At 37.6% G+C, this 21,646-nt stretch overlaps 1 protein-coding gene across 3 annotated transcripts in view; it reads left to right on the top strand.

The window, feature by feature from the left end:
- The first annotated feature begins 2,770 nt into the window (after positions 1-2,770).
- HIBCH (3-hydroxyisobutyryl-CoA hydrolase) overlaps positions 2,771-21,646 on the top strand; it is a 40,329-nt gene continuing 21,453 nt past the window's right edge. For all 3 annotated transcript variants that reach the window (XM_085321442.1, XM_085321435.1, XM_085321450.1), the window contains exons 1-7: positions 2,771-2,828; positions 3,909-3,951; positions 4,657-4,797; positions 5,869-5,953; positions 6,901-6,981; positions 8,839-8,891; positions 21,058-21,136. In XM_085321442.1, the coding sequence (XP_085177568.1) occupies positions 2,797-2,828; positions 3,909-3,951; positions 4,657-4,797; positions 5,869-5,953; positions 6,901-6,981; positions 8,839-8,891; positions 21,058-21,136 (514 nt within the window). In that variant the 5' untranslated portion in view covers positions 2,771-2,796. The remainder of the gene's footprint in view (positions 2,829-3,908; positions 3,952-4,656; positions 4,798-5,868; positions 5,954-6,900; positions 6,982-8,838; positions 8,892-21,057; positions 21,137-21,646) is intronic.

Here is a 21,646-nt window from a genome sequence, read left to right on the forward strand (position 1 = left end):
AGTACAGACAAAAGCAAAAACCTGCTTCTCCACATTGTATGTACTCCTAGGTTTCAGTTCTGCTCTGGCTGATCTATTTTTACAGTGTGCAAGGACAAACTGGTTTTCTGCTTATTTAAATCTATTCCTACTGTCACTGAAGCCAATGGAAGATTATCCATTGCAGACCTGAGCCCTTAGTACTTGGTGTCCATGCTGAAGCAACCAGTCTGAGCCTGTGTCATCCATAGAGGTGTTCTATAGTCTTGCCAATTGGGACTAGGCAGAGGAGAAAAAAGAAAAACCAATTTGAAGACTCCTTGTCAGTACAGTAATAACCACTTATCTCGAATGAACTTAAAGACTTCCTATTCTGTTCCTCAAGCCTTTACACAAACTCATTTTTCTTTGCCTTCGTGCACTGTAGGGATGCACTTCCTTACCCACACTATCAGAAAATTCAGACATTAGCTCTTAGACTAGTAGAGGACAAGGTTAAACTTGCAGCAAGCCAAGACACAGGAGCACAGGACAGCATTAACTGCTTGTACTATTCATTACCTTGTCTTGGTAATGAAGGCTCCTATACTAGGAGCCTTCAGAGGCAAGTGAGAGAAAGATACAAATTAATCATTAATTAGAGGCATACATAAATAGGTGCCATAGAGCATGCAGCTGCTCTTGGAATCCCTCTCATGAGCAAGAGCTCCCACATCTCGATGCTGAAGTTACATTTTTTTTTCTGAAAGAAAAAACAAAAACAAAACCCAAAACATCTGTTCAACTCTGAAGTCCTCCTACAGTCTGCAATTTATTTTCTCTTTACAAACCTGCTGAACAGACTGTCAGGAAATTTCTCCAAGGGGGAAGAATTACAACCTGCCTATCCTTCTGGCTGCTGCAGTTGTATTCCCAAGTTCCAGACTTGTTTACTAGGGATGCTTTTCATCCCAAAATATCTTGTTTCCTGCGGCCATCTTTGCTTATAACAATATCATCCATAAACTCACAAGTTAAAGGTCATGTCACTCAGTTTATTTTTATGTAATTCGATTATTTTCATTCTTTTTCCTATTTCTACATATGAGTTACTTTCTTTCTAAAATCATTTTCACTTTGATATTCCTCTCTGCAGAAAAGGGGTTTTTGCAGAAGGACTATTAAAAACAAAGATGTTACTTGAGTTACTGTTTAGACCTGGCTTTGGACTGGCTTGCACTCATTAAATGGGAGGTCTGTGAGGAAACTGTAGTTTTCTAACATGTACGAGAAAAGGAAGTCTATTCACAGGCACACACAAACTATCACTGTCATGTTCTAAAATGAAGTAGAACACTAGGCCAAAAGAAGATGGCTCTTCTGTCACGATCCCTTCTTCCTGAAACTGGTAGAAAAAAGAAAGACAGAGAAAGAAAACATTATGTGTGCATTCAGTGCCAGCACCTTGGAAAGGGTCAGCAGGTGTTTCAAGAGAACGCTTGTGACAGCGCTGTGTGCAAACGAGCAGGCTCCAGATCAGACACAGCCGGGAGCCGCGAAAGAAAGGTAGGTCTGCATCGTTATCTACTCCGAAGGCAGCGGGGGAAATCAGGATAAGGAAAGGGTGACTGACTCCAGACTCAGACATCCTGTGCAGCCACATCCCAGTCGTGCCCTCGGTGTGCAGGAGGGAGCTTCTAAGGGATTTTCATCATTTCCAGGGAGTCTCCTCCTGCTCCTACCGGAGCCTAGTCTCCAAGCACCGACTTCCTCGTTTCTACAATGAGGTTAGCAAAAGGTTTCACCTACGCAAAGGTACTGTTCGCACTTGTCTGTGAGCTGCATAGAGACTTTCAGATAAAAGACATAAAGTACAAAAATGTTACCTGCCTATCAAACTCCCCATAACCTGATTATGCCTGGATGAGAGACCTAGACCTATCCTATCATCTAAAAGAATCATTTTAAAAATATGAATCTAAATAAGGGTCCAGATTTTGTCCACCATGGTAATTCAGTGTCATTTGGGCTGGTTTAGATTTAACTGCATGGTATTTTCTGTAAAACAGCATATGCCATAGTATATATTCAAGGTGACACTAACATGCTGCATCTTTGATGATCACATAATCTGAGACACAGATTAGTTTGAACAGCCTAACGAATTCTGCAGTTAATTAGTTTTTGACAAGCAGTCTCCTAATGCCTGCAAAGCACTTCAGGTCAGCGCTCTCCATCATTTTTGTTCACAAGACTGAAAACCTCAACTGCGTAATACAGAAGTACTCCATGGCTTTTTTTGTGCCCATTTAGTGGTTTACCCTGACAGTTACTGCACGGGGCCCAAACAATTTCTCAAAAAGAAGAGCAAGGTTGCCCTCTGGGGACTTCTCTAGAAGCGTTTCTGAGAGCTCAGATCTTTTGCCTTGGTGATGTAATTTTGCKGTGAAGTTTTGCCTATTTCGTTTGTTTACATGAATGTGTGTGTTTGTTCATATGAACGTGAACAGCCAGCGCTGACCTCGCTACGTCACGAGATGGTAGCTAGGAGTTAACGCCGCCCCGGCCGCGCTGCAGGCGGGAGGCCGGCGGGAGGCCCCGCGGCCGTTACGGCGGCAGGGGCCGGCCCCGCCCTCCGCGCAGCGGCCGTTGGGAAAGGGGCGGTGCTGTCCCCCGCCGAGCCGGCGGGCGGCGCGCGCCGCCGCAGCGACCGTTGGGGGAGGGGGCGGGGGGGAGGAAATAGGAGGTGACGCTCTGGCCTCGGTGCCGCTCTCCGCGGCTCCCGCTCCGCCGCTTCCGGCGCGGCGGTGACGTCGCTGGGGGGCGCCGGTAGCTGCCATGGCGGCGCGGGTGCTGCGGCGGCTGCCCAGGTAACGCGGAGCGGCGGCGCCGGCGGCCTGCCCGAGCAGCCGCGGGCCTTCCCGCTGCGGGGGCGCCTTCCCCGGGGCGCCCCGCTGAGGTTTCCGGCTTGGGCTCAGCACACGCTCGCTCGCTGCGGGGAGCACTCGCGGTGCTGCGCACGGCTGTGGGATAGAGCGGCTTGTTCTCAGCCTTGTGCTAGCAGTTAACCCATAAGTGGCTGTGAAATACAGCTTGGGCCTAGACTGTAATTTCTGCACCTGGACCCCATTCTAAGACAGGCACATATTTAAAGATCAGCGTGCGTAGGACACCAGGACATTAGCACGAGCTACAAATACAGTATGTCAGTTAACTATACAGCAACAAAATCCCCCCATCCCCTGCCTTGCACACTCAAGTAACTGAAGGATAAAGTTGCTTGTTAACATTGACTTAAGCCTGACATCTGAGTCTAAGGTCCAATAAATGCCTTTTTTAAAACGTCTTCCTCAATAAGTAGAGTACAATGGCAGAAATAGTTATCTATTATTTAAAGTAACATGTTCACAAAGCTGTTTTACAGACAGCCCAGTGTGACTAGGTATCAAAGCCTCATTTCAGCTTTGTATAAGGCTTATACCTGTGTATACACAGGTATAAGCCTTATTCAAGTTGTTAGATGAACCTCCCGGTATGTACATATATGCCTGTGGAGGTGACAGCAAGTTTGGGAGTTTTGAAACATTGTAAATTTTTGATAAAAACCATAAAAATAATAGTATTTCAAGGTCCAAAAAAAGACTGCAAGTCTTTAAAAGACATACACTGCTAGTGTCGTACATATCCTCCAAATTCTTAATTTATCATACTGCCTGGACCTGTTTCTAAGTTGAAGCTACTTGACTACACTGAAAGCATTACTGTTTGGCATTGGTACCTGCCATCTATTAACTACTTGCATGCGAAGAAGTAGTTTCTGACTGTTTTGATACCAAAAATAGAACTGTAATTATAGTTTATTAAAAAGTGTAGAATGTAAAACAATTATGTGTAAAACTTTAGCTGTTTTATACTTTGAACTGTCTTTAAACATAGTATTTCTTTTTCAGACTGAAGCCACTCAACAGATTGCAAGTAATATTGCAACATTTGGTAAGAACAGCATCTTGTCTGATAGAGCCAGAARCTATTGGGACTCCAACTCCCCTGAGATGGGGAACACAGAAAACCTCCAATGTGTCTGTTCATAATGGATATGAATTCTGTGATTTATTGCTCAGACATAGTGTTGCCCACACCTTTGAGCACTTTGCTATAAGTTTTTCTTATACTGCAAATTAATGCTGAATTATAACCTACTTTTACAGTTATTTTTATGTTAGCTTCCTTATATTCCTTAAATATCATTCAACTTTGGAATTAAWTAAGGAAATAGTTTAGTGATTAGTTCTCTACTCTTGGAAGTTACTTATAGACAAAGCTGTATGTTTGGGTTGGCAACATCAAACTGCAAGTAAGGATATACAGAACTATCTGTTATAAATGTTGTGGGTACCTTCAGAATGTCAGTCTTAAGGGACCATGGATTTTTATTTTTTTTAAATAGTCTTAGATATCATCTTAAGAACATATGCCTCAAAGGCTTGTCTGAAGGTTATTACTTTGAAAGACTTTAATATAATGTGATTTCAAAAGAATGATTTGAGAAATACATCTTGAACTGGGAGAGCCATAGTGTAAATTTCCAAAACACATTTTATAAATGGTTTTGGGAATGTATAAACGCTCTTGAAAACATTTTACTTAAGATATGTAACTAATGTCATTTGCTTTATTTGTTCATTTTTGCATATACAGAAAATGTCTAAACATACAGATTCTACAGCTGAAGTATTGTTCGAAAGGAGAGGAGCTGCAGGAATAATAACTTTGAATAGACCCAAGATTCTCAATGCGCTAACTATTTCTATGATCCGACAAATTTATCCACAAATAAAGGTTAGTAGGTCTTCTCTTACTCAGCCCACAAACATACATTATCTACTGGAAGTATTAAAATTCAATCTGACATTTTTCAGTCTTGTGGTTTAAGGAATTAAATCTGTGTGAGCACATTTGTCAATGAGCTCAGATTTATAGGATGGAAAGGAGTAGACAGTTCAAAGTAAATTTAAAAGAGGAGAACATATGTCTAGGAAATAAGCTGTTGCACAGAAAGTGCCTGCCTTCTGGTATTTTGGTTGCAAGATTATACATTCTTTGAAGAATATTTAAAGAAATAAATACTTAATTTGCAGTACTGGACTTTATTTGAAAAAAAGCCATAAAGGCAGCATATAACTTGTAGGTATAGTTTCTGGTACATAGAAATATCTTCTCTCTCCTTTATCTGGATGCACTTACTTGATCCAGTGACAGAAATAAAAGCATGGTTTACGTGAAAAAACTCCTATATAAGGCATTTTTTYCCCCCTTCTTGATACTGTTGCATCACTGCTGAAATCTTGAATCAGTATATTTATTTATTTATTTATTTTTTTTTTAAAAAAAAAGCTTTTCTACTTGGCCAAAAAAGAAAAAAAATGTACATAAAGCAGGCACTAATTCTAATCTCTTTAACAAAATCCATCAATTACTTGAATGCTGTTTTTCCTGCCTTGCATCTTAGATTCACACAGCTTTTATCATCTGGCCTGAAACACAGTTGATAGATCTTCCATATTCCCAGTTTTCTGCCCTAGCATTGAGTTTCCATTGAGGTTATAGGGCCCTGTTTTAAGGAGGGTTACCTTTCATGAGGGACTGGGAGTGCCACACAGGCATTCTTCTGAAACATAAGACAGCTCTGCTGATCACTGATGTTGAGGTTGAGTAGGAGTGATGAAATCTAAGTGTCAGTCAGAAATTTCCAAACACATGCATTTCAAACTRGTGTGTTTGTAACTGAAGTTCAAGTATGGTGTGATTTGCTTTTTTGAAGAGGTGAAAGAAGAATTATAGGCCATATATGGAGAGAGAATTTGTTACAGACTTTAATCTTGCATGGCAATGTTTTTACTTCTTTTTTAGACTTGGGAGCAAGATCCTGAAACTTTTCTAATAATTATAAAGGGAACTGGAGGAAAAGCTTTTTGTGCTGGGGGTGACATCAGAGGTAAGGACTGTAATCAATTTAAGTATTTGACATAGCTTTCCCAGTTACCAATTTAGTATTGATTGATTTTCTTTATTTAGTGTGACTCAGGTGAGTGAGGCTTGCTGCACAACAGTAAGGTATTAGTTACTATGACTTCTTATAACATYTGGATGTGCAGATTATATACAAGTTACTTGTCATAAGACAGCAGGTAGAATGTTGTATGAGAGAACAAAAATTGTTTTGTTTATGAATAGCTGGGTAATGGGAACCAGCCATCCCARGGATGAACAGATTCTTGTCTCTACCCTACCTTCCCAGATTTTCATTACTGACAGCTTCTTTGCATGAAATTTGAAAGGGTCCAATAGGCAACTCTACTATTGAATAGTTTTTATCTGATGTTTAACTCTGAGCTGTTTAGATACAGAGCTGACCATAGTGATCCATGTATTGATGACTGATTTACAATGATGATGATGATATTGATTCTGTGGCTATGAACTATAATGCATCTCCAAACTCAGAAAAGCAAGCAGTTTTAGATCCTAGGCAAGTGAGTAGCACAGGTTATCATTAAATTATGTCCTGCTCTTTCTGACTCCTCATTTTTAGTATTCCAGGTCTTCAGTATAATCARTTGTAAGTGCCTATTCTAAATCTTGATATACAGAATTTTAAACAAGRCTACCAGCCAGTGGAAAGGGGTGCAAGAGTAAGAAATGGATGGCACTCTCATAAGAAATAAGTATGTGACAAAGTCTCCGGCATGGTGAAAGTGACTCAAATCTGGAACTTCACTGTYGTGTTTGATAAAGTTGTTTCCTTACATAAAATACAATAGGATTAAGTTAGTGTTTGAGTGCTGTGAGGAGAAAGAGTTATCATGCTATTTTGATTTTCATACTTTTTTTTTATATTTTCTGCTAAGCTTATGGTTATCTTTAATTTTTCATTTCTCTTAGCCATCGCAGATGCAGGAAAAGTTGGAGATAGGATGACAAAAGATTTCTTTAGAGAAGAATATACCCTGAACAATGCCATTGGTATGTTTAGTAGCTAATTTTAAAGCAGTATGTTTTTTGTAAGAGTGACTTTGAATATGAATTCAGTCTCCCTTTCCTAATCTATAAAAGATTGAAATAACAAAATAGTAATAATTTTTTTGACCAGATTCAATATTAGAAATGTAACATATCTTTTTTGTATCTTGCGTGCAGTATTCGTTTCTTGTGCTTAACACATGATAGTTACCTCATCCCGTCCCCAGGTTATTGGTAGTTGCCTCTCAGTTATAGATGAAGTAAATCTTAGATATAAACAATATGCCCTAAGTATTGTCRATCCATTGCAAGACGTGAGATAAAAATAAATAAATGCCGAAGGCAGTAATATTTAGTCAGAGAGCAGAAGACCAAATTATATTAAAGCTGAGGAAAAGRATATAAATTATTATTCTTTAGGGTGAAAGTCAAGAGTTGAGTATTTTGRTCAGATGACACTTCTCAAAACACTGAATACAGTTCAGGTTTTAGGCATTCACCTGAAATATCTAGTATTAGTCACTATAGGAGAAGAGGTGAAGATGTTGCATAACAACACAGAAAGTGTTAGAAGAGTATAGAATAAGAGTAATTTCTGAAAAGTTATGTTCCCTTGGTTTGACAGAGTTTGACAGTTTTAGCACGTTTGTTATACACCTTTCTTGCCTTCAGCAATGAAAATACTTTAAGTTTTCATGTACTTGGAGAAACTTAATATTAGCGTGGCAAATATTACAAGGGTACATGCCTTAAGAATTTTTGAAGCGATTAAGGTATTTTACATTTCTAATGAATGTAAGTAATTATGAGGCATAAGTTCTGGATAAATTCATTTAGGATTGAGATTAATTTATATTTTGTATTTTACAATTTTAAATATACAGAGGAGCTACTTTCATTGTGGAAGCTTGGTACAAAGACTAGCATCCAGAGCCCACGTACTAGTTCATATGTTCATGTATGAGAATAAAGTTAAAATTGCACTTCTGTTTTCTCACTACTAATTTAGTCAGCATGAAGGATTTAACTGTGTTTATTTTTTTTTTTAAGCAAGGTTCTATAGTTGCTGTAGAAATCCTAACAGCATTGTTACAGCAGATACCAGTATCAGCAATTTGATTGGAATTTAAGTCTGACTTTAAAACACTGTATTAGAGGTAGTGCTTTCATTTAGAGTAAACTGAATCTTTCCTTGAATGGTAATTGAAAGCATCAGGTCTTCAGTTTCATGCATCCCAAAAGCTCCAACAGCTATAGTTGGCAGCTGTAACTAGTACTTTAAGATACTACCATCTCTGTCTTCTCTCCCTCTCTCTCTCTCCCCTCCCTCTCCCTGCCATAATRCATAACAGAGGTGGCAGGACAGAACATATTCACACATTGCGGTGGTTTATGGTCACATTCTGGCTGAAACCTTCTAATGAATCTGGCTTTGTACTAAAGTACTGGAGTGCTGGTTCACACTCTCCACGCTAAAGTACTGGAGTGCTGTTAATCCAGGCTGTGAGATAGGGGAAAAGGAAAACTGTTGTGTCTGACATGCTATAACTTTTTTTATAATAGTAAGATGTGGCTAGGTAGTCAGGTACTCACATAGCAAATACCCTGACATTTGACAGTTGAATGTTTGCTTAAGACACTGTAGGAATGCAGTAAGTTAGTAACTAATCTTTCTTTCCATTGGTTAGGAATTACTCGAAGTACCTTCTTGATAGATTGATACTTTATTTAGTTTCCTTTTTACTTTCAGTTTCTTTCATAGAATTTCTGTTGAAATAAGACCTGTGGAAGTATACCATGTGTGCCATTAGTCACAGTCCACTGTTTTTAAAAATGTGCAATTGATTGCATTTCTTCTAGGCACTTGCAAGAAGCCATATGTGGCACTTATTGATGGCATTACAATGGGAGGGGTAAGTAAAGAACCCTGGTGCRATATCTGATATCATTTTTCTTAATGTATTATTCTGTATTCAAGCTGAATGAAGTGCACACATAGTATTTCAGACATTCTAATTCAATAATGAACTTCTTAACTTGAACTTTCTCTGTATAGCTTGTTAGAGTAGATTGCTGCTCTTTTACTGCTTCTGCTGTTCTTTGATAGTGAGCACAACTATTGCCAGATCCTCAGAGGAAGCAGTCTGGAGAAAAGCAGCAGGATTCTGTCACTTTAGCAAACACTGTTCAGAGTGCTTTTGGAAGACTTAAGCATCAGCTTGTAGATGATAAAGAGCTGACAATAATTTTGCACTCAAAGTATATAAAAATTAGAACCATAGTAGGACAATTAAGGGGAAGTACAAAAAACTAGAAGTATCTCATTCTAAGCTATAGTTTGACAGAAGTTCAATCTTGATTAGATGTTTTTCTATCAAGTGATCTAGAAATGCAACTACTGTCTCACATCTACAGTACTCTTAGAAATAAATTGTGGCCTGGGGCAGGGAGAGGAAAAATTCTTGCTCATGTTCTAAAGATATGACTAAAGAAAACTCCATTACATTGCTCAGTGGTAATTGTTGTTTTAGCAATTGGATCTAAATACCACRAGTAGGTAGTTAAATGGCAGTGCCATGCTTTTCTTCATACTGACATGTTGTTTGTTCTCTTCAGTTTGACATCTGTTGGATATATTTATGTCATAGCAGGGAATCGTATACGATACAATCATTTTGAGTTATTCTGAGCAATGAGTTTGACAGTGAAGTCTGTTTGCATGCCATATTGTCACTGAGCTTTATGGGTAATCACAAGTATTCCTGCACTGCTAATTAGGACTGCTTCAAAACTGCTCTTAAACAGGTACTCTCCTCTCACCACTGAAAGTGAAGATTTAAAGGAACTGTGCAACACAGAGCATCAATAGTTATGGTAGAAAGCTGCTTAAACTCTTGTTCTGTCAGCTTATCCACTAAGAGTTTTTAAAAATTGTCTTTRGTTTGAACGTATCTGCTTATGATATGAAGTTGACTGTATTTATTGCTAGACTTACACAGCCTGAGTATATGAGAATGATTTTTTTTTTTACCTCTTAGTTAGGACATTTGAAACACAAAATAGATGTTAAGATGTTATGCAGATACTCAAAATTTTAGAGCACCTTCTACTCTAGACATTCTAGAASTTGGTGATTAGAGATGTGTGGTATCTTGCTGGGAGAGATGAGGTTAGGCTGGTTGACCAGATGAATCACCTCCATGATACCACCTCCTGAGAGCTGCTCATCAAGTTTTTTTTTATTATAATTAAAAAAAAAAACAACCTCACCCACCCAGACTTTTCTATGCCCTAGCTTCTGTTCTACYCCATTCCTTTTTAATTTTCAAGGGACAATATTGTTAAGTGTTTGCATTAGGCAAAGTGTAGCACAAGTAGAGGCATGGGCAGGCAAGACCTCTGAAGCTTTACATTAAGTACTTTTCTCCTACCTGAAATCAGTATTTTGTATTTCAGTGTAGCAGTCTAGAACAGTATTTCTAGAGAGGTATTTTGCCTTTTATTTTTTTTTTTTTTTTTTTTCTCAAAAGAAAAAAAAAAGAAAAGCATCAAGTATATAGCTCCAAAGCCTCTATGCTTTAGCAGTTATTAAATGTTGCCATTTAGAGAGATAGCATGCCCTATTCAGATTTCTGTGTTGCTCACTCTTTGCCTGGGTCTGATAGGCAGGATTTTGTTTCTTCTGTGTTGTGCTTAAATCCTTGTGGTGCCACCAAGGCCCCAGGCTGAGGCTATTGTTGTCTTTCAYGTCAGTACAATATGAGCACATAGTCTATTCACATTAAGTTCGTCAAAGACAAGATGAAAGAAGTGGAACACTACATGGTCCTTCATTTGTTGCGACTGTTCCCTTTCCATCTTCCCTTGCTCATTGTTTTGTCTATTTTAGCTATAAACTTTTCAGCTTGTGATCAAAACAGGCAATAGTTCTCTTCCCYTTTGCTTCTCCCCTAGCAAGCCCTGAAGATTTCTGCTAGATAGCCTTTTCCCCCCACTCCAATCCAGTATACACAAATTACTTGTTTCCAGCACAAAGGGGACTTACAGTGTTTTGCAGAAAAGGCTTTTATCAAAGATATCAGTCCTTGAGATTTGTGGATAAGAGATAGCGAGWCCATTTATTGCATGGAGTTTTGAATAATGGCATTAGTAGCTATGAAAGAGCAAAACTGCCTGAAGCTGATGTATTTTTAAAGGCTCTATAGATTAGGCCACAATTATAATGCACAAGCAGGAATAGAAGTTTGCTCTTTGAAAGCACTTTTTTTTTTTTTGATTAAAAGAAAGCATGGTGGAGTCAGATGATGATGCATTGCTAAGATTGTTAGTTCCTTGTCTTTTAAAGGAAACATAAAGCTTTTAAGAAACAGCAGTTGGTGTGAAGTTTTAGTATTAGATACCCAGATATATCTGCATTTCCCCAAATCCTTGCAGATTTTAACTGCAGTTAGGGTTTGAATGACAACCTACCTACTTATCCTCAGTTTGAYGTTATTAGTGGCAGTTATCCTTATTTCAGGGAGAGGAGTAGATTTTGACTGAGCAAGTATGTAATTTAATTTAGAGGAAGCAGCAGCTAAGTCTTGAGTTACAAACCGCTTAAATTTTTAATAGTGGATCCTGAGAGCTCTTTAATTTGGACTTGTTACAGCTACAGTTTACTCTGAGATGATTCCTTCCTACAGGAGTCCAAGTAATTATTTCCAAATAATATGCATTTTTTTTCCAGTTGTAGTACATGGAAGCATGTTCTGGTTTAACTAATGGGGGCAACAGCAGTATTTTTTCAATAYTGATTATTTTTTGTGTATGTGATTTGTGTTAGTTTTGACCTGTCTTCTACCCCTTTCCTTTCAACCTTCTCTTGCCCTGTTTGTAAGATTGGTTTGATTCCTTTGATTGTACCGGAGGATGGTCCAGTGAGTATGATGAGAAAATGGGTTAGCTCCCAAAGTTATTCTTCCCTCTTTCTCCAGCCTCCCATTTGTACCATCTACTGTGGTAGAAACAGGTTCACTACAGTGAGATTTTTATAGACTGAAACCCACCRAAATAGACCTTGAACTTTCCACGGTCACACTGCTATCTCGTTCTGCTTGCTGTGTGTATATACTCTAGGCCACTGTATTCACTAAAACTGCATTCACGTGAAGGAGCCATTCTAGTCACAGTATGATTAGATGCTTTCTTTTAGCTCAGTCTTTGAGATGCTAGACAAAATATGATCCAATTGCAGATCCCTATTTCATATGTCAAGATCTCACTATCTGAGCTCCAGAAGTGAATGGGAGCCACAAACATTTGTCACTTACAGACAGCAGTGAAAGGCTTCCCACCCCTTCACCCTTTAGTATAAAAATCCTTAGCTTTTGAAGTATTTTAAGCTTTTGCTTAAACATCAGGGGCCACCTATCACATGCTGCGTTTTTGCTTTAGAGCATTTATCTGTGGTTGAAGATACAGGAAAGTTAGTTTCTGTGGTGTCTGAAGTATCAAGACAAGGAGGCATGAACACTGCTTAAGAATGGAGGTACTGCTTTACAGCACTATGCATATGGAGCGCACTGCTGTTCTAATTTGAAATCAGTTAGAAGTCAAAGAGCATAATAGAAACTCAGTTATATGCTTAGGTAGTAGATGTTGCTACTGATGCACAAGCATCTTGTGTTTTTTGATTATAATACTTGGAATTTCATACAAAAAAGGTGCACTAGTTTTGTTTCAGCATTATTGCCTAGAAGTTGGTAGATGGCTTTCTTRAGAACTTAACTAACCAATAGATGGGGTTGTGGAGCTTGGTTTCCACAGCTGCTATTCCTATAGATCTTCAGTTTTTGATGAACTATGTAAACATGCATCATTCCCCACCTCTCCTCCATCTTTTTTCATTTATTCWGCTTCATGGTGATAGGTTCAAAACAACAGGAATGTCTGGTGAAGCAARAATGATGTCGTTAAAACAACAGTGGAATAAGTTAAAAAAAACCCTCGGTTTTAAAGGATGTGCACTGGGTATATGCAATCATGTTACTGAAAACCAGTTTTCAGATTATTTCAGTTATGGACTGCCATCCATAGCTATTTTATTTCCTTGAAAATGAAATACCCAACTAGTGGACAAGAAATTTAAACATACAGTTTTATTCTCTGTAAAGTAGATACAGACTGAACTTGTGCTTCTTGGTTCTTGAAATTTTCAAATTAATCTTTCTTCTAGATATTTGCAGTTGAATAGAAGTGCTGCTTTATAAGGTCAGTCTAAATCTGTGTTTTTAAAAATAGGGTTTTGGCACAAAATAAACTACTGTGTTGATACTTTATCTAGTAGACTGGCCCTTAGAGAAGGTTAAAAATATTTTTAACCTATTTCAGTGGATTGGCCATCTACTTTATGAGTATGGTACAACAACAGAAGTTACAGCTACAAGTACACCTAACTTTTGCTTACATCTTACATATTGAAAGGCAAGCCAAATAGAGTGAGATTCAAATAGTGGCTTTTCAGATGACTGAAATGGAATAGGGAAGGGAAAGGGAGAAAGAACTTTAAAGGGAATATTTGAAAGCAAACAGTTTTCAGCTAAGAAACTTGARTAAGAGGTAGTTGTGATGGTATTGTCAAGTATTTCTACCATCAAACTGGCTTACGCATGGAAGACTGCTTCAAGTAACACATACACTTTTGATAAATGCTTTTGATAAGTACTTGGTGCTTGATTGATGAAGTAAGATTTCATGTTGCATTAGTATGCTAAGTTGAGCATGGTCCAGCATTTCTCAGAAGAGACACACCAATACAGCTGTCTACACATTTAAAATGTTAAGTATGTAGCTATTTTAGTGCAGCCTAGAATGAATGTTCTGCTAACAGCTTTGCATGATACATACACTCTTTGAAAACTGTTAGAGTCAGTACAAGACTTGGTTATTGCTTGCTGAGAGGCATTACTAGGGCAGAAAAACCCCCCTCATCTACTTTTCATTAGTTTAATGAAAATGTTGCTAACTCATAACTTACAGGGATTCATTTTATGATCTCTCAGTCCCTTTACTGAAGCACTTAGAATTTTAGGCATTTTGGTTTGATTATGCAATCTGAGCATTGTTCTGTCTGCGTGGAAGTGACTTCATTGCATCAGTTTAGTAGTCAYTTGTATTAAATGAAATCCTTCATCTTTAGAGCTCTCTGGGCTAACTTTGTATAATGCATACTTAAGCGTAACTGGCATACTGTCATATCGGAGGTCCGTCATGTTCAGGAGCCTAAGGCTGTTATCACGTTGAGGGAGGAATCTGGGAAGGCATATACAAAGCACTCTTCCTCTGTATGCTATTCTGGAGCATACATGATTTAGAAGCTTCCTGAGCTAGCGGTTATGTCAGAGTCCCAGTGTTAAATAGCCACCAGCAGTCCTATTGTATTAATTTAGACATTAAGTAGGTTTGGTCCCCAGATAGCTTTAGTGGCAACTGGCTTCACAGTTGAATTATGTGCTTGGTGAAAATCTATTTGCTTCTGTTTAATCAGGCCAATTGGTTAGTATTATTGAATGCAGGTGTGTATTATTAATTAGGCCAAAACAGGCCTTAAAATAGTTCTACTGATGAGTAAAGGCTGTTCTGCAAAATTAGGTATTTTTGTCTTTGCATGTAGCTTGCATGTAACTCAATTTAAAAGATAATGTTCTCCCAACCTTATTTCCTCCCATGCCCTTAAGGTGTTAGGGTCCAGTGTGTGGGAGTGATAGTATGCAGTGCTGACTGCTTTATTTTCTCCTCAGTAGACAATCTTACTGATACTTAACTGAATTTCAGAAGACAACCTGTTAGTGGTATCTTTGGGTTCATCAGTGGGTTTTTGTTAGTTTTAAGCATTCCAGTTTAAAGCATTTAAAAGCATAATTGCATAGGGAAAAGCTTTTACTTAAACTGGGAGTCTACATCTAAATTACTTATGTAGAACATCCSTAAGGCAGCTATTAGGGTAGAATTGTTTAAAGTACTAGTTGAGTCTGTGTTAGTCACTTAGGTAATACTGTCAGCTATGTTAAGTTGTAGATTATACAGAAACATAGAGCTGAAAGGAACYTCTAGATTAGTCTTCTACCTGTGAAGTAGGATTAAATATTGCTAGATGATCCTCAGCAGATTTTCACCTAATCTGTTCCCAGAACTCCCCCACATCAGGGATGTTACTGTCTCTGGGTGTCATGCTGCAGTGCTTAATTATTCTTATGAGTTAAAATTCCCTAATGGCTAATCTAAATCTTTAGTCTGCATAATCAATATACTCCTGTCTTAGTCATAGTACYGTAAGAATATTTCGAGATTTCTTTCTCCCAGCCATCTCCTTCAAGCAGGGACAAGACTAGTTATTCAGCCATTCCCATAAGTTATATTTAAGTCTCTTGGTCTTCTTGTAATCTTCTGGACTCTCTCCAGTTCATGTACTTTACAGTTCATTACTAGAGACCAGACAATTTTTCAGCTGGGGCCTCATTAGCACTAGGCAGAGCAGAATGGTCATCCCTCCACATACATTACTGATGAYATTCTGTCACAACTAGCTCATGCAAATAGCAGCCTCTCAAAGTATCAACTGCTGTGAAGCCACCTTTTCTGGTTAGTCTTAAACTATTACTTTTGCTTCTTTCTCCTTACAGGATGCAAGTTTTTATCATAGCACATTTCATCACTTACCTTTTGCCAGTTCTTGATCCTTCYTCCTTGAAGAGAACTTGTATGTTAAAGAGTCAGTCATGCTGAGCAGCCCTTTTAAACAGAGGCTGTAAAAAGAAAATAACATCCAGCTMCTCCAAAAACCCTAACAATCATTTTGGCTGATGTTGCCTTTTATAGCTGCATCACATCAGGCTGATGAGGCTTCCCAGATGTATAGAATCTAGGTTGAGTGGGTGAATCTCACTCCTTTTGTGCCTGTTGGTAGAGAGTCTGCTGTATCACAATATCTTAAGCAGCTCTTCTTGTAGAAACATCACATGATTAAATTTTACTAAATTCATGGTTGCTGTATCTCCTGAAAATGTCTAAGCATTTGTTCCCTTGAAAACATATTTGTAATCTCTGTATTTGATTTTTCTTATGTGTAGTTCTTTTCATTTCATTAATATCTATTTCTTTTTGCACYGTTTCTCCAAAGTGAGATAGTTTTGAATTCTAATCTTGTCCTTCAAAGTGTTTGCCTTCCAAAAACGTAATCTGGAAATTATATAAATCCTTGTCATTCCATCATCCAAATAACTAATGAAAATATCAAATAAAAATGTATTAATGATTACTCTCTGTGTGACCTCAACTGAGGTGTTCTTTTAGTTTGATAGTGAACTGCTCGTAACTCTTCTTTTAATACATTTTCAGGTGATTTTGCCCTCCATTTCTTAATGGTACCATCTAGGCTCTGTTTCTTTAGTTTGTTTGTCAGAACAAATTATGCTGCATATGCAGAAGCATCAGAAACTTTGCAGTCCAAAATTTGAAACAGTTTCAGAGTGCTACTTATTGAGTGACAACATTTTAATTTAAATCATAGGATTATTTAGAGGTTCCATAAAGAAAGATGCAGGCAAATTTCTGAACTTGCTGTACAGTTTCTCCATGAATGGAAAAGCTCCTTCTACTGTACATCTGCCCATCCTTCTCTTCTGAACTACAGATTCAGAATTACTTTTCTTTTTTTTTGTATGTGTGTTATAGTAGAAAGAGTGAGCTGAGTACCTAATATTTAGCTCTTTTTTCCCTGTGTTGATGTCATTTGATTTGATCAGCAGAAGATTCTAGCAGCCTATATAGACTTTAATTGTAAATAGCCAGATATCTTCCTGATGTGTAGATTTTTTTTAGGCAGGAATTTGCTTAGCTGAAGTACATACCTTTGCTCTGTAATTATTCTCTGGCATCACTTAAAGTCCGTTTGTCTTGGTGAAGACTTCAGAAGAGTTTGATTTTATGAAGAATTATACCTGTCCTAAAAATTCAGTTGTCAACAGCCTTAATCTGCTCACTACCATAAACAGTTTCCTGTGGTGTAGAAGCGGTGCGGAAGGATCTGCCCTGGCTCTCCGTGCTGCTTGCAGGTATGGCTGTCTACCCACACATTGTGCAAACACGAACAGATTCTTTCATTCTGAGCAAACAGCCTGGCGTTAGCACTGTGTATCTTTTGCAGACTGGTGAAACAAAATCACAGTGTACATAAAACTTGATGTTGGCCTGTTGTTTTCCGTTAAGCATATTTGAATAAAAGTTTTGAGCCTCTGTCTAAAACCAAGGCTAAAATCTTGTAAACCACGGAATATTGGAGTTTCCGTATGCAAATGTTTAGCTGAAGTGACTGAAGAATGGAAGAGGAAGGTGGGAAGTGTAAAGACAACCAACTGCTTTACTTCAGCGTGATCTCACTTGGACTATGAACTGTTCACACAGAATCTTTATAGAAAGAAGCCAGACAAGTATTACAAGCTACTTACATTGCAGCTGCTATGTAAATGTTTACYTGCAAGTTCGGCATCTTCTGATATTCCTCAGGCACATAAAATACAGCAGGTGAAACAATAAACAAAGCTCCCTCACCTCTCTCCATATTATAATACGTCTTGTCTGGTTTTTGTATTTGTTTTTAGAATGTATTAATTTAAGTCATGTGCACACAGCTTTTATACAGAGGCGGAGAGACCACAGTTTGAGATGTATTCAAAGCTAGAAAACATCAGAAGCAATCATATCTGTAAAAATCTCATTTTTTTGCCCACTTGTAATACAATCTTTAATTAGAAGTGTGCTTTCATGAAGTTGCGAGGTGGATATTACTCACAGATCAAACAGCTATTCATTTATTTGTGCAGTGCACAAAAATTAAATGCACCCTATTTAAATTTTGCATATTAATTAATAATATACTTATCTGACTGTAGCACCTAAATGTTCATGAGAAATAATTATTTTTTCTTAGCATAACATTTATACTATGTAACGGACATTATTCTTTTAACCCTTTTTATGGCTAGGAAACTGGAACTCATAGATATCATTGTTCAATGTGCTCACTGCTTCTTGGCCTGATTCACCTTTTTCTTCCTTTTTATTAAATACCTCATGTTTTTCTCAGTCATCACTCACTGAAGATCAAGCATCCTCGGTTTTGTTTTAATTTATGCTCTAAAATCTGTCCTTGCGCTAAAGTAATTGTCATACTAAATCTAGATAAGCTGCTTTCCGATTCTCTCACTCTCCCTCCCTGTCCCCCCCTTCTGTCGCTCGCTCTTCTCAAAAGCTCACGCATGTCTACCACACAGAAGCTATGCCTCAAAGCTGAAGGTAGCTCTTACTGTAAAAATAGAATACAGATTCTGAGAATAGTTATCTCTTGTGCTTAGAAACCAATCTTTGTTAGAGTGACTTGTGTACCATTTAGCTTTTCTAATACCGCGCTGAAGCAAGACAAAAAGTGGATTCACTCTTTACTGATCTTGCAGTGTATTTACCATCTGGCATGCTGGTCTCCCTGCTAAGCTCCTGCATGTGATCCTAGGGACAAACAGCACACTTCATTTTGTAGTTAATCGGACTATCGTGTAAACAGCTCTTAACATCTATTACAAAAAAAGAAAAAAAGCAAAAAGCTACTGAATGTCCTAGGATTTGTGTGTGATGTTTTTCCCCAACGGCTCATCATAAACCACTATCTTGAAAACAACTATTTTAAAATGGAAGTTTGGCAACTGTAGTAGTAGAGTAAGTAAAATTCCTCTCCCTTCCCTCTATAACACTTCTCCCCTCGGAAACTACAGTGCCTGTCTTATTTGATGTACAGTGTGAAAAGGCATGGATACCACTATTTTCTACCTAGAAAAGAAAGATAGACTTCCTGAACATAAAGCACACAGATGTTGGTATTATATAATGGTACTGCGCTTGATACATTAGAATCAGAGATTACGTGTTCCTTGCATTTCTGCACAAAACAATGAGAAAGAGACTTCCTCATACGGCAAATATCAATTTGCTACTACTAAGACTGTAGCAATTTGCTGTTGCTACTCAGACTAAGGTTGAGATTTTAAGCTGTGCTTTCTATATTACTATTTTTTGTGAAGCTTGTTTGTATTTAAAAGAGGTTTTATTTGTGGCTTCATGGAGAACTTTTCTACTCCTGAAGAGTTAAGTGTCATTGCAGAGATTGCACAGGCTGCCTTGCACATTTTTTCTTTCTAACACCAAATTCTTTCTTGTTAAATGTCCTGCTATTTTTCTCTAATTCTATGCCTCCATATAGATGTCTGTATTGAGAGTTTTCTCATTATTTCCCTCTCCATCCCCTTATTAGAGATCAAGGAAAAAAGTTCTGAAGAGAATTATCTTTGCCTCCATCCTCTATACTCTCATATTCCTGTTAATTTTTCTCATTTCCAGAAGAATGTGAATGCTTATTTTCTCCTTGGTTTTAATATTTATCTATATCTCCTTTCTTCTACTTTTTATGCATTCTTTTCCCTGAGAAATGAAACATCATGACAGAATCCCCTCAGTTCACCCCTGTCATCCCAAATAACTATGCCCCTCTTCAGCTGAACTTCTGTAGCATGCGCCTGTATTTAATAACAAGAATTTTCTCTTCAGTTTTTAGAGAAAATCTTAACRGCCTAGTTATGTGTTGATGCACCTTGCTGAAACCTCTGCCATCTGCCTGCTTTCCCTGCAGACATTAAGATGCATTAAGATGGACATATATGTATTGCCTGTTATAGCTAGATTTTTAGGTGATACAGAGGGACAAAGAGCCAGAGCTGGTCTCCCAGAATTTAGTTTTCTTTTCCTGTTCATATTTGTTGATGCACGTGCTCTTTCTCATTTCCTAAGCTTCATCTATATTTTGTTTTGTCCAAAGTTGGACAAAACTCTTGCCACTGTTTCTAATGGAGAGTATGAAATACTGTGAAGATATTTTTGACAACTAGTAATCTTAGTTGGGTAGAACACTAGCTTTCTAATTTTAAAATTAGAAATGTTGCTTAAAAATCTGTTCTGTCTTCACTAGAAATTGACTTCTTTTCAGCAAAGTTTTCTAAAATGTATTTAGTTTAAATAGGAGAATGGAATGGATAAGAGAACTAAGCAAATGAACATTTAACAGTTAGGAAAGGAAGTAAGCTAAAGCAGTGGAAAGAAAGAGAAAGAAAATATTTATATGGCGCAGCTCCTTGTGAAATATTCAATAGAGGGTATTTGTAAGTAAGATCTGACATATATTTTTTATTGGTATGTATCACGTAGATAAGGTTTAAGAAGTGAGGCTMTTTTTCCCATATGTTCTGGTTGTGCCCAATAATCCAAATACTCTTAGGTGACCTATGTAACAGTAATTTTGTCAGATACCTATTTCTCTTCACATCCATCAGTTTGCCTAATGAACAATCAGTTTGTTTGAATTAAAAAAAAAAGTATTTTCTTGGCCCTTGCTGCTGTTCACTGCTAAAAAAAAAAAGTCAGAAAATATGATATGCAAAAATAGGAGAAGTTCTGGCCTTGAAGAGTGTGTTGCCTCAGGAAGGACTGCTACAAAAGAGGGCTTTAAACCTAGCAAGGTGGATTCAGTTTCTGACTTGGAGAACTGAAATCGTCAGGTTAAGTAAAATTGAGTTTCAAACCACATACTTTGAATTTTAGTTAATAAAACTGAAGGCTTTTCCTTTTTTAATACTTTTTTATTGATATAGCTGGTAATTATCACATTATAAGAATAGTTAAATATTAATTCTTTTGAAAGTATAATTATAACTTCATGGAATTTATGTATATTTTTTACATATTAGKTTTTTTTGGTTGACGGCCGGATGTAAAAAAATCATAGACAAAATGACATTAGCAAAATGATGTCACTTTGCTTAGTAGTTTAAAGGAAAAAGKGGGATCACTTGTTCTTGCTTTCACTAGTGGGCTCTCTGAAGTTAATATTACTTAATTTCAGAGTAAAGCAGGATGTGTATTATTTAGGATTATGGTTATGATTATTTTTTACTAGCCATTTTATAACAATTTCTTTGGTTTGTGCTCCACTCATAGGGAGTTGGCCTCTCGGTTCATGGACATTTCCGAGTTGCTACGGAAAAGACACTTTTTGCAATGCCAGAAACAGCAATAGGTAAGTATTCAACATATTATCACATGTTAGTGTGTTTCATGTCTCATTGCTCATTTAACTGGGATAAGATGTGTTTGACTGAAAGTAGTGGAGGTAATGAAGTATTTTAAAACAGAACTGGAGATGACCATGTATTAAAATTATTTTCTATTAAATTAATAGAKTTTCATCTCTATGTTCTGGGAAGCTGATCACTGAGGTTCTCAAACCAGGGCTTCCTGTCTATACTGACTGACATAGAGACTATCAGGGTACAGATTTTTTTTCAAAATGGGAATCGATGTGAGGAGCTAATAGTCTTTACTGCAGATTTAGACTGATAAAGTGTTGAGACTGCAAGTGTGCAAACCCACCTTCCATTTTGAACTTACTCCGTTATGAGATAAATTAACTGTACTGCTAGCTGATAAGCAACATTAAGGAAACAAATGTCAGTAAATTACAACCTTACCCTGTAGGTTATTAATGTAGACCCACTGAAGTTGTGCACAGATTGTGTGCAGGCAAGAT

Source organism: Rhea americana, unplaced genomic scaffold, assembly GCF_003343005.1.
Source record: "Rhea americana isolate MKP2758 unplaced genomic scaffold, rheAme1 scaffold_12, whole genome shotgun sequence".
In the NCBI taxonomy this organism is placed as follows: domain Eukaryota; kingdom Metazoa; phylum Chordata; class Aves; order Rheiformes; family Rheidae; genus Rhea; species Rhea americana.